This window comes from Camelus bactrianus, chromosome 9 (genome assembly GCF_048773025.1).
Source record: "Camelus bactrianus isolate YW-2024 breed Bactrian camel chromosome 9, ASM4877302v1, whole genome shotgun sequence".
NCBI classification, from domain to species: Eukaryota; Metazoa; Chordata; class Mammalia; order Artiodactyla; family Camelidae; genus Camelus; species Camelus bactrianus.
Window position 1 is genome coordinate 15,246,856 of NC_133547.1, and position 11,054 is coordinate 15,257,909.

The 11,054-nt window shown below is 53.3% G+C and overlaps 2 protein-coding genes across 3 annotated transcripts; both read right to left on the minus strand.

The window, feature by feature from the left end:
- Positions 1 to 128: 128 nt before the first annotated feature.
- FFAR3 (free fatty acid receptor 3) lies at positions 129 to 5,834 on the minus strand. 2 transcript variants are annotated; one of them, XM_010950085.3, is made up of 2 exons: positions 5,710 to 5,834; positions 129 to 1,700 (listed from the first exon to the last, which is right to left on the minus strand). In XM_010950085.3, exon 2 carries the CDS (start codon positions 1,693 to 1,695, stop codon positions 706 to 708), a length of 990 nt encoding a protein of 329 aa, XP_010948387.1. In that variant the 5' UTR covers positions 1,696 to 1,700; positions 5,710 to 5,834; the 3' UTR covers positions 129 to 705. The 2 variants fall into 2 exon arrangements, with proteins under 2 accessions (XP_010948387.1, XP_045368861.1); XM_045512905.2 differs by lacking the exon at positions 5,710 to 5,834 and adding an exon at positions 1,927 to 5,678.
- On the minus strand, positions 5,772 to 10,999 carry FFAR1 (free fatty acid receptor 1). The gene is made up of 3 exons (XM_074369798.1): positions 7,930 to 10,999; positions 7,525 to 7,595; positions 5,772 to 7,134 (listed from the first exon to the last, which is right to left on the minus strand). The coding sequence occupies exon 3, from the start codon at positions 6,814 to 6,816 to the stop codon at positions 5,914 to 5,916; it is 903 nt and encodes a 300-aa protein (XP_074225899.1). The 5' UTR covers positions 6,817 to 7,134; positions 7,525 to 7,595; positions 7,930 to 10,999; the 3' UTR covers positions 5,772 to 5,913.
- Positions 11,000 to 11,054: the final 55 nt, after the last annotated feature.

Below are 11,054 nucleotides of genomic sequence, written 5' to 3' on the forward strand. Positions count from 1 at the left end.
AACAGCTAGGCATCTTTCTGTTTAATCCTTCTCCTTCAGCATCTTCCATTCATTAATTCCACCTAAGATACACCCATATACAGCACCCACAAACACCATAAGAAAAAAACAGAATAAGAAAAAGCCACTTCCTTTTGCATGCTGCCAGATTTATTTACGTGATTTCTCTTCTATCATTTTTCATAAATGTTCTTGAAAATCTGAATTTACTGAACAGTGGGAATTTTCTGGACAGGCCCATGTGAGAGCAAGATGCTTTTTTGTGCCTGGAGCCCCGTGTCCCCACTCCTGATCTGCTGGGTCACTAGTTCTGTGGGGGTAGATTCTGCCTCTCTCCTGTCCCAGGTCACTGGGCAGCTCCTCTGGACACTGTTCTCACCTCCTCCTTCACCTTCAGAAAAGTGCAGGAACTGGCCTGCTGCCCCGGAGAGCTCAGTTTCCTCCAGAGCTCTCTCTCACCTTGACTACTTCCCAGGGCCGAATGTGGGGGGATGGGAAGGGAGGACAGTGTGGTGAGATGGAGAGCTGGATTTCGGTGAGCACATCCTGAGGAAAGCTGGGGGCCACCTCTGCCCTAGACCGTGTCAGTCCCCAGCCTGCCCCTCCAAGGTCCCACCTGACTTGAGTGAGGAACTGCCCCCAGGAATGATCTGCCTTTCAGCCCAGTCCACCCGGCCGCCCGCTCCAGCGCCCTCCTGGAGTCCACTACCTGGTCTCTATGTTGGACAGCTCCTGCGGCGGCCCCTCTCCTTCATTCTTCTTCAGTTTCACACAGCCTTGCTGCCTCCAAAGGCCCCAGGCCCCAGCCAACCTCCCCAGCAGCCCCTTGAAGTCAGCTTGGAACCCAGATGATGAGAAGTAGTAGACAAGGGGGTCGACGCAGGAATTCAGGGTGCTGAGGAGCAGCACGTAACCTCTCCACGCCGGGCTTTTGCCTTGGATGTAGCCAATGACATGGGACATGTTGTAGGGCCCAAAGCAGACGAGGAAGTTGAGCAGCGTGGCTGCCACGAGGCCCGCCACCCTCTTCCGCCGGCGATGGCTGGCTCTCCTGCCAAGGATACACACCAGGCGGCTGTAGCAGTAGCTGGTGATGAGCAGGGGCACCCCGAAAAGGACCACAGCCATCTCCAGCCGGACGGGCAGGAGAAGGGCCAGCTGATCCTCCCGGAATTCCAGGTAGCAGGTCCCGTTGATACCTGAGCTGTGGGAAGAGTTCCCCGAGAACTCGGTGACGTAGACCACACTGCAGTGAGCGGCGGCCAGGAGCCAGCAGGCCCCGCTGACCAGGCCAGCCTGCCTCGGCCTCGGCCGGGTCTTGTACCACACGGGGTGGGCCACACTCAGGAAGCGTTCAATGCTCACAGCTGCCAGGAAGAGGGACGTGAGATAGATGGTGGTGAAGAAGAGGAATCCGGACAAGGGGCAGAAGATGAAGGGCAGGGGCCAGTGCATGCCACTGGCAGCCTCCACCATGCGGAAGGGCAGGAAGAGCAGCAGGAGCAGGTCCGAGAGGGTCAGGTTCAGCAACAGCACGTCCACGGCCACCGGGCGGCGCCGGAGCTTGCTCACGAAGATCGCCAGGGCCACCAGGTTGAGGGGGAGCCCCAGGAGGAAGGTGAAGAGGTACACGGAGAAGTAGAGCCAGTGATTGCCAGGGAAGGAGGACCTGTCTGGGCTGGTGTCCATGGTCATGGCCACTGGCGAGAGAGAGACAGAGATGGGAGCAGTCTGGGTGGGGATCTTGCACCATCCGCCTCTTGACTATCAGCAGGGAGCATCCCCACGCCCCCCATGCCCTCACACCCCCCATGCTTTCCCCAGCAGAGTCAGCCTGCCTCTCTTCCTGGTGGTGCCCTGTCTACTGTTCCCGTTCCCCAAGCACCAAGGCGCCCTCCACAGAGCTCCTCAGGGCCCCGTGCTCACCTGCCGGTTTGAGAGTGCTCTGCTGCTCGGCACCTTGCCGACTCCTCCACAACAAGTATGGTTAGCTATTATCTGGCAGAACTGATAAAAACCTAGCAGTGCCCATGACGTCACTCGCTGTTGAGCAACAGCACAAAAGATGCCTTTAGCTCCGTTAGCAGCGATGCTGGGCCAGTACACAAAATGAGGAGCAAATTCCACGACTGTCTGCCTGCTTTTCTCCTCGGCAGCCTCAGAGGGGATGCCCTAACCAGGCCCTAGCAGACTTCATCATCTTCTCCCTGATCCTCCACTTGAATTTTATCTGCTCCTCTAGAATGGCACTCATCCAGTTTGCCTTGTAAGGGCAGGAAGTGCGATGCAGTGATGGAGAGCGTGGGCTCTGGAGCCGGGGTTCAGGGCTGGCCCTGTCACTCACTAACTCCGCGATTTGTGGCAAGTGACCTAAACCCTCTGTATCTCTGCTTTCTCATCTGTAAAACAAGGATAATTGTAGCACCGATCTCATAGGGTTCTTGTGTAGATTAAAGCATTAATATATGTCAGAGGCTTAGAATGGAGCCTGGCATGTTGTGGTGAGCACCGAACAGATGTCAGCTGCCATCATCCCAGTCACTGGTGCGGGCTGGTCTCTGGGGTGATCGTAATAGTGATGATGATGGCAGTGATGGTGACAGCTGTGTTTTAGTGGGCGCATAATCTACAGCAGACATACTGCTTCTCGGGGCATCACCATATGTCTTTTTTTTTTTTTTTTTGAGAAACTATTGTTTTACTGAAAGTTAAGTGTGGAGAAAAAGGGAAAGGGATTTCCATAAGATGTGAGATAACAAGACCCTTTAACATGTCTTTTTTTTTTAATTTACAATGTTGTATTAAGTTTCTGGTGACCAATCTAGTGATTCAGTATATATATAACTTTATAAATATATACATTGTTTTTTTATTATGGTTTACTACAAGCCACTGAATATAGTTCCCTGTGCTATACAGTAGGATCTTGCTGTTCATCTATTCTTTACACAGTAGTTTGTATCTGCCAATCTCAAATTCCCAATTTATCCCTCCCTCCCCTCTTTCCCCACCTAGTTCGTTTGTTTTCTATGTCTGTGAGTCTCTTGCTGTTCTGTAAATGAGTTCATTTTTGTCATTTTTTTATATTCCACGTATACATGATATCATATGATATTTGTCTCATCACCATATGTCTCGAAATCCTCACGGTGGGGAAGTGACTCGTTACAGGTAATATAGTTTGTTAAGTATCACCAGCAGGGTTCAAACCCAACTTCTGTCCAGCTTCAGAGATTATGTCCTCATTCATTCAAATATTTACGGAGTGCAGTGAGATACCATTTCACACCCAGCAGAATGGCTATACACACAAAAAAAATATCAGATAATACCAAGTGTTGGTGAGGATGCGGAGAAATGGGAATCCTCATACATTGCTGGTGAGGACGTAAAATTGTGGAGTCACTTTGGAAAGCAGTTTCTTAAAAAGGTAAACACAAATCTACCATGCAACCCAGTTCTGCTGTAGGTATCTACTTAAGAGAAGTTCAAACATTTGTCCACACAGAGACTTGCTCATAATAGCATTTGTCAGGGTAGCCAAAAAGTGGAAACATCGCCTGGTGGTCCATCAGTTAGTGAATGGATAAACCATGTGGCATAGCTATGTGGTGGAATACTATTTGGCAAAGAAAAGGAATGAAATACCCACGCATATTGTCACATGGATGGACCTCAAAAATATTACTCTAAGTGACACCAGCCAAACACAGAAGACTATGAATGTTTCCATTTTTACCAAATGTCCAGAACAGGCAAATTTATAAAAACAGAAAGTAGGTTCCTGGTTGCCTGGGGACTGAGAGTGGAAGTGGGATTAACTATAACTAAGCCTTACTGGGGTGATGAAAATGATCTAAACTGGATTACAGTGATAATTGCACTCTTCAAAAAATTCACTAAAAATGGTGGAATTGTACACTGAAAATGGGTGACTTTTATCATAGGTAACTTTTATCTCAAATACGTTGTTAGAAGTATGGCTGTGAACAAAGCCAAGTTTCTGCTGTCATGGTGCTGACACTTGGTGGCGGGGGGTGTCCTTGTGGGGACTGAGTTGTGGGAGGATAATAAGACATCGGTAATACAGAGGCAGAGAATCCCCGCAGGCAACAGTGCACTGGCCTGAGGTTCAGGGCCCGAGGGGTGATGGTCATGAGAGGATGCTGGGGGGGCCCCAGGAGGAGCTGAAATCTCCCCCAAGTGGAGGAGGCACAAGTAACTGGAAGAAGTGGCCTGGCAGCAGCAGGCGCTCTGGCTCAGTGGGAGAGAGAGTGGTTCCGGTGTTACAGGAGGGGCAGGGGGCCACCTGGGCTGGAGTTCGGGCTGTGATTGACAGTCCCTGGTGTCACCAGTGCTCAGAGAACAAAGCTGTTTCTGCCTTCGGTGGCGCCTCAGGCAAGTTATTTAACTTGTAGGGCATATTTCCACATTTCTTAACCGAGGTAATAAAACATTCTTTGGAGGGCTGTTATGAACCTTCATTCATTCAGCAAATATTTACTGAGAGCCTACTATGTGCTTGGCTGTCTTTTAGATGCTGGGGATACGTCGACAAGGAAAACAAAAATCCTTGCCCTTGTAGACGGTTAAGCATGCAAAGAGATGACTTGTATAAACCAGTTCGTGCACGCCAGGCACGTAGCTACCACTTTTTCGCTTTTGTGTGTTCATGTCATTGTCATTAGAGGAACAAGTCGGCTTGCTCCACCTCGCCTCATCCGAGCCAGTGCCTGACGTTAATCTCTCGTGGCCACTCTCCTCTGCCCACTCTCTCGCTCGGGTTCAGGGCACTACCATTCACCTTCGCAAAAGGGACCACAAGGACAGGTATTAATCCTGATACCTCAAGTTTTCCAACTGTCCCCCCATCCTTGGGGGTCCTACCTTGAAGGATCACATCCTACACTCGCCTCTTCACTGCTGTAGGACCTCGGGCAAATTTCTTAACCCCACAAAATAAAGACAATTTTAACTCCTGGTTCTGGGACTGTGGCTACCTCATGCAGCACCTGAGTGCAAATTAGGAAAAGGTACCCCCTCAGGTGAGCACAGCCCCCTACCAAGGTGCACTGCTTAAGGAGTGGGTGGCGTCTTTGTTCAAAGTAGAATACGTAGCTCCTTCCCTTGGATGGAAGCAGCCCCATGCCAAGCACATGGCTTGGTGAGCAAAGCAAAGGCTGGAATTCACTCAGTGTTTATGCCTCTGCAGGTCACCCTTGTGCAGTGAGCAACCTGCTCAACTGTACAGCAGTCGTGGGGCTAAATCAAAGGATTGTGGGAGGATGAAATAAGACAACACTTGTGAAGCACTTGGCATGGTACTTGTCCTGTATTAGAGACTCTGTATTTGTTTGCGACTGTCTCTGGTGTTGCGAGTGTATTCTCTCGCCCTGCTGCTGAATCTTTTCCTACCAACTTCCTGTTCCCAGTTCCAATGCTGCCCCCTTGTGAGTTCTAAATGGTATAGCAGTGTCATTATCTTGCATCCTGGCTCTTATTCAGAAATTTAAAATGTTCTTTCCTAGGAAATGATTTTGGAGTAACATCTCCCAAAGTGTAACATCAGAGTGGCATTTCCTCTAGCTTAGAGGCAAACTTCCCACCTCCTTCCCCATGTGGTGCACAGGCAGACAGGCCGGTCAGGACTGGAGAAGAGAGACAGACAGAGGTGGGAAGTCACGCTGATTTGTGCAGAGGCCAGCTTACCTTCCTCCTGAGTCCCAGCTCCAGACCTCCATTCTCTGTGACTGGGATGCCGTCTTCTGCCAGGCTCCGTTCTTCCCGTACGTGGCTCCAGGGATGCCCCCAGGCAAGGCCACCCTGCAGTTCCTTTGGAGCAGGGCCTAGCCAGGAGCCTAGAGAAGCAGTCAGGCTCTTCTGCACCCTGCCCCTTCCCCCTCACAGTGGCTATTACTTCTGGGATGGCCCTCCTTTTGTTCTTGCCACACATGCTGTCCCCCGGCCAGTACGCGCTCCCAAATAGCCGGTCACCAGCGGGTTGAGCACCACACTCCAAGCACCTGTGATGAGCCCCAGCTTCCGCCAGCGGCTTCCCAGGTTGGGGTGCAGGAAGCCAGCCACGTTGGAGGCATTGTAGGGTCCTAAGCAGAGCAGCAGCGTGAGCAGAGCCCCGCCGGCCACCCAGGCCGCCCTGAGCTTCCGTCTGTGGCTCAGGCCTGAGCCAGCCAGTGCCCGGAGGCAGCCCACGTAGCAGAAGGCTGTGATGGTCAGGGGCAGAAAGAAGAGCAGGAGAGAGAGGCTGAGGCGAGCAGGGCCCGCAGAGGCCGGGTCCCAGGCCTCCAGGCAGACCGGAGAGCCGTTGACTGGTGTGTTGATGCCCAGGGGCCTGGTGGTATTGTCCATCCAGCCTCCCGGAGCCTCCAACCCAAAGACCAGCCCCAAGTGACAGAGGACGAGGGCCCATATAGCCACGCACACGCCCCAGGAGTAGCGCGGCCTCCGGGCAGCTTGGTAGCCCAAGGGGAAGGCGGCACCCAGGTAGCGGCCCACACTCAGAGCTGCCAGGAAGCCCCCGCCTGCGTAGAGGGGAGCGAAGTGGATCAGGGCGAAGGCGGGACAGAGAGGGGCCGGCAGAGGCCAGGCTCCCCCGGCCAGCGCCTCCACCGCCTTCAGGGGCAGGGAGGTCGCCAGCAGGAGGTCAGAGCAGCCCAGGTGGAGGGCGTAGACGAGGCTGGGGGTGAGGCGGAGCCGGGCGTGGGACACGGCGCCCGCGATGGCCAGCGTGTTGAGCGGGAAGCCCAGCGCAAAGGCGGCCATGTAGAGGGCGAAGGAGAGCTGCGGGGGCAGGTCCATGGGGCCACCCCTGCGCTCCGAGTGCTGCCTGCCCTCGGATCTCGGGGCCGGGGAAGGGGAGCTCCTGGGGTCACAGGCTGGTTTCAGCGCTGCTGCTCGGGGTGGGAGACCTGAGCGGACAGGCGTCCATAGAGGGAGGGAGCAGCCTGTTAGCCGTGGAGCTGGTTTAGAAGCAAGGACCTCTAGCTCTCAGACTTCTGCTTTCCTTCCACCACATCCCCTCCCTTAAAATGGAGAGAGCGACCTCAGTGTACCAGGAGGAGATGGAACACAGCATGCAGGTCCCGTAAGAGGGACGTCCTCTTGATTTCTGAGACTCTGGGGAGACAAGGGGTAGAGAGAATTTCAGGACAGAGTTGAGCCTGACAGTATGTTTTTCTTAGGAGTGGAAGTTAGACTCCCGTGTTCACGCCCTTCCCTCAAATCCCTGGAAAGATGAGCTGCCCCCCACCCCCTGACCCCCCACTGCAAGTAGGCAGGTCAGGGTGATGGCAACTCCAAGCTGAGGCAGGGAGAAGTTGGGTTTGGCTATGGTAGAGGTTGTGGCAAAGGGCCGGAGCAGAGGGCGCCAGGGGAGGGTCCAGGGATAAGCCATCAGTGTCATGGGGAATAACACCAGCAGACTTTGGGGGAATCCCCAAGTGGGGATATCTGGGGGTCTGGGGAATAACTGCTGTGGGGAGAGAAGCCACAGAAAGAGGGACTCACCTCTTGGCGCTGCCAGATGTCTCTGAGGCTCAGGAGTCCCCCGAGGGAGGGTGGCCAGGATAGGCAGTGAACTGGAAAAGAGAGGAGGGCGGGGTGGCAGGGCCATTAGCCTGAGGCCCTCGCAGCCTGGATGAGCAGCTAATGGGGCATCTCAGGCTGGAACTGAGGCCAGACTGAAGGAGGTGAGGGTCCAAGGTGATGCGAACACAGGAAGGGGAGAGGTTAGCAATGTCGGGTTTTTCTGGCCAAGTGAGGAACATAGCACTTTTAAAGAGCAGGGTTGGTGGGGTACAAACTGCCAGAGCACCCCCACCCCAACCGCCTGTGCAAACCTGCTCTGGGGGCTAAGTCTTTTCTCCTGAGCTCGTGAGCTGGCCCTGGGCTCACTCCACTCCCTTCACTCACCCATCCATCTCCTCGTGGCAGTTAGCATGTGGGACAATGAGATCTGCGTTCCCAGTTGGAGCTTCCGCTCTCCCCCGACCTGCGAAGGCCTTGGGCTCCTCCATCTCCCTCTCCTTTCCCCTCTGGCTTGATGACAGTGGTTTCTGACCCGCGCGGTGCGGGTGGGAGCAGGGAGGAGGAGAGACGGGAAACAAGTACAGTCTTGCTTGGTGGTGCTGAGGTGCCCGGGCTGTGGTCGCCACTCTGGACTGCACGAAGGTCAAAGGGGATGCCTCTCTGGGGCACCTGTAGGGATGCTGGCTGACGCTCACTAAGACACAGATGGCTCATGCCTCCAGCTGACTGCCTAACTTTCCTCTCAGCCTGGAAAGTTCAGTGGGTTACCTCCCTGGGGGTCACCTGGCCCTTCTAGGAAGACCTCCTAAGTGAGATTTAGAGATTACAGGCCATCTCTGTAATTCTGTCTCTCTGCCTCTCTCCCTCTGTCTCTTCCCTGCCTCTGACTGACAATACAGTTTTCTTGGGTGTATGTCAGTCACCAGGTCGCTGTGCCCCCTCCTCCCCAAATTCCAAGTCACCCAGAATAAGCCTGTCTGAGTGGTTTTTCTGGAAGTGTTTCCCACTCCGGCTTCAAGTGCAGGCAGCAGGAGATTCTCAGCTTATCTACAACTCCCTTCAAAGAAATGATCTAATTTCCTTCAGCGACTAAATTGACTCTCGGTCACCTCCCTCCTAAGTCCTGTATCTGTCGTCCAGCGCATCCCTTGCAGTGCAGAAGAATGGGACACCTGTTGTGTAGTATTCTGTCTTTGGGGAGCACTGAGGAGCTGACAGCCCAGGGAAAAATCAGCAGGAGTGCCATTTCGCCTCTTGTGACAAGCCTTTGGGAGAAGAGCGAGGCCAGGTGCACAGGGAGGGAGACCGCACGTCTTCGAGCTCTTCTTGCCTTGGCCCTCTCACCTGGCAATTCAGGTGTCTGCCCAGTATCACCTGCTCAGAGGGTCTTCCTTGACCCCAGCATCCCAAACGGCTCCCCTCGTCCAGTCCCTCTGTTTTCATCTCATGTTGTGTTTATCCCAAGCAGCCACGCCTCTGTGACATCAGCTTTGCTAGCTCCTCTGCTAGAACGTTGGCCAGTGAAGCCAGAGACTTGTCTGCTGTGTCCACTGCTTGCTGCATACATAGTAGGGACTCAGTGAGTTGGATGAATGGTCAATTGCCTGGGCCCTGGAAGGACAGTGAGATCTGGGGCTGGGTCGGGGGCCACCTGTATCCTGGAGTCCCTGTCCTCAGCGCTGCCCAGCCACCTGCTGTGCATGCCTCGGCAGGGCCTGTCGACAGGCAGATCTCTCGGTCAGTTGGTCATGAAGTAGGTTTATATCAGCAGCCGGGCTTGGGGACAGGATGGGAAGACACGGCTGGGTGCCAGGGAGCCTGTGCCACGCCTCATCAGGATGGCGGCTGCCTTCAGCTCCTAAAACACTTTGGGCACCCTAGACTAGAGATCCCCAAGATTAAGACCAGGTCACGTCTCTGTTGAACCCCCAACGACTGGCTCTGTGCTGGATGAAGTGTAAGTGTTTAGTAGATGTTTGCTGGGTAAAGGGTTGAATAATACTGGCCCCCAAACCCTCCCTATCTCATTTCAGCAGTTCTCAATGCCTTCCCTTTCTCCAGAAATGCAAATGGTGCTCACGAGAAATTAAACTAGGGACAAAGTGGGTGGATGGGGAAATCAGTGCTCCACTCTGCCACGGTATCCCGAGTGAGACAGGAGGGAAGGGGGCAGGGCACAGCCAATCAAGGAATGACAGCAATTTAACACCAAAATGGTGGAAGATTCACCTCCTAGTTGGCCTTGAGGATTAATAGGTTTAACTTCTAGTAGACCTTGAGCTTCATTATATGTTCATTGTAACAGCGCGATCAAATAACATACCCTCAGGCACCATTACAGCCCCAAGGCTAACCGCAAAAGGCCAAAGGATGGGCGGTGGCCCAATGCCTGGGAATCCCAGCCTCTTCCCCAGGGCAATTGGATTGATCCCACCTGTAGACGTGTGAAGCTGCTGAGACCATAAAAAGTGACACCACCACGCCTAGTGGCCCTTGGCGCTCTCTCTCCCCTTTGGAGACAGCCCGCACTCTGTCTATGGAGTGTGAACCTACTTTTACCTAAACCTGAGCACCCAATTCCCACACCTCTTTCCTTGCCTTTCTCTTGCCTTATACTCTATGTAGTGTGTTTCTCTCTAAATAAATCTACCTTTACTCAATGGTGGCTCGTGCTTGAATTCTTTCCTTTGTGAAGCCAAGGACCCACACTTGGCGGGGCACGTCCCAGAGGCTCAACCAAGACCTGGGCCTCGGCCTTCCTCATGCCCCACATCCGTTTTCCTGCATCACAAGGATGACCTGAACGTCTCCTCTCCGAGAGCATCTGGTGTGGGGCAGATGGGAAAGGAAGGCGCACCTTTGGAGCACCCACCACAGGTCAGGAGTTTTACGGCCATCTTGCTGATTGATTTACCACGAGCTCCCACCTCAAAGGATGGGCCTTGGCAGAAGCAGGAGGCTGGGTGGAGAGAGAACAGACCGAGAAGCGGAAGGGAAGCCCAAAGGACCTCCCTGGCAAGGGGGAGTTAGTGCACACAACAGAGAACCAGTGAGGGTGACGGGGGAAGACAGAAAAGCCGTGAGGTTTCTCACTGCAGCTGGCCATCTAGAAGTCAGGCAACTGTGGGTTGTGAAAGAACTTGGCTGGGTCACTTTTAAGAATAGCTGTGAGTAGTGAATTGGCTTCCCCTTTTCACAGTCTTCAAGAGATGCAAATCAGATGGGAATTTGGTATTTAGGGACTTTTGGCTATTGTGTTAGCCTTCTCATATATAATATGATATAAGATTATATCTCACTTCCTATCTTGAACCACTGCTTTACAATAGATGAAAATGAGGCTCAGAGAAGCTGGCGAACTTTGCCCAAGATCACTGGCTGGTTAAGTAGAAGAATGTGCTTGCCTGTGGAGCCAATGCCCTCTTTACAACAAGACAATGAACTCTCTGATCTGCTGATTGGATCGTGAAATCACCTTTCCCCTCTCCCCAAACCACGTGATGCCTCCC

Bases quoted from the DNA above. Each gene is read 5' to 3' on its own strand.
- FFAR3 (XM_010950085.3), bottom strand. From the start codon at position 1,695: ATGACCATGGACACCAGCCCAGACAGGTCCTCCTTCCCTGGCAATCAC.
- FFAR1 (XM_074369798.1), bottom strand. From the start codon at position 6,816: ATGGACCTGCCCCCGCAGCTCTCCTTCGCCCTCTACATGGCCGCCTTT.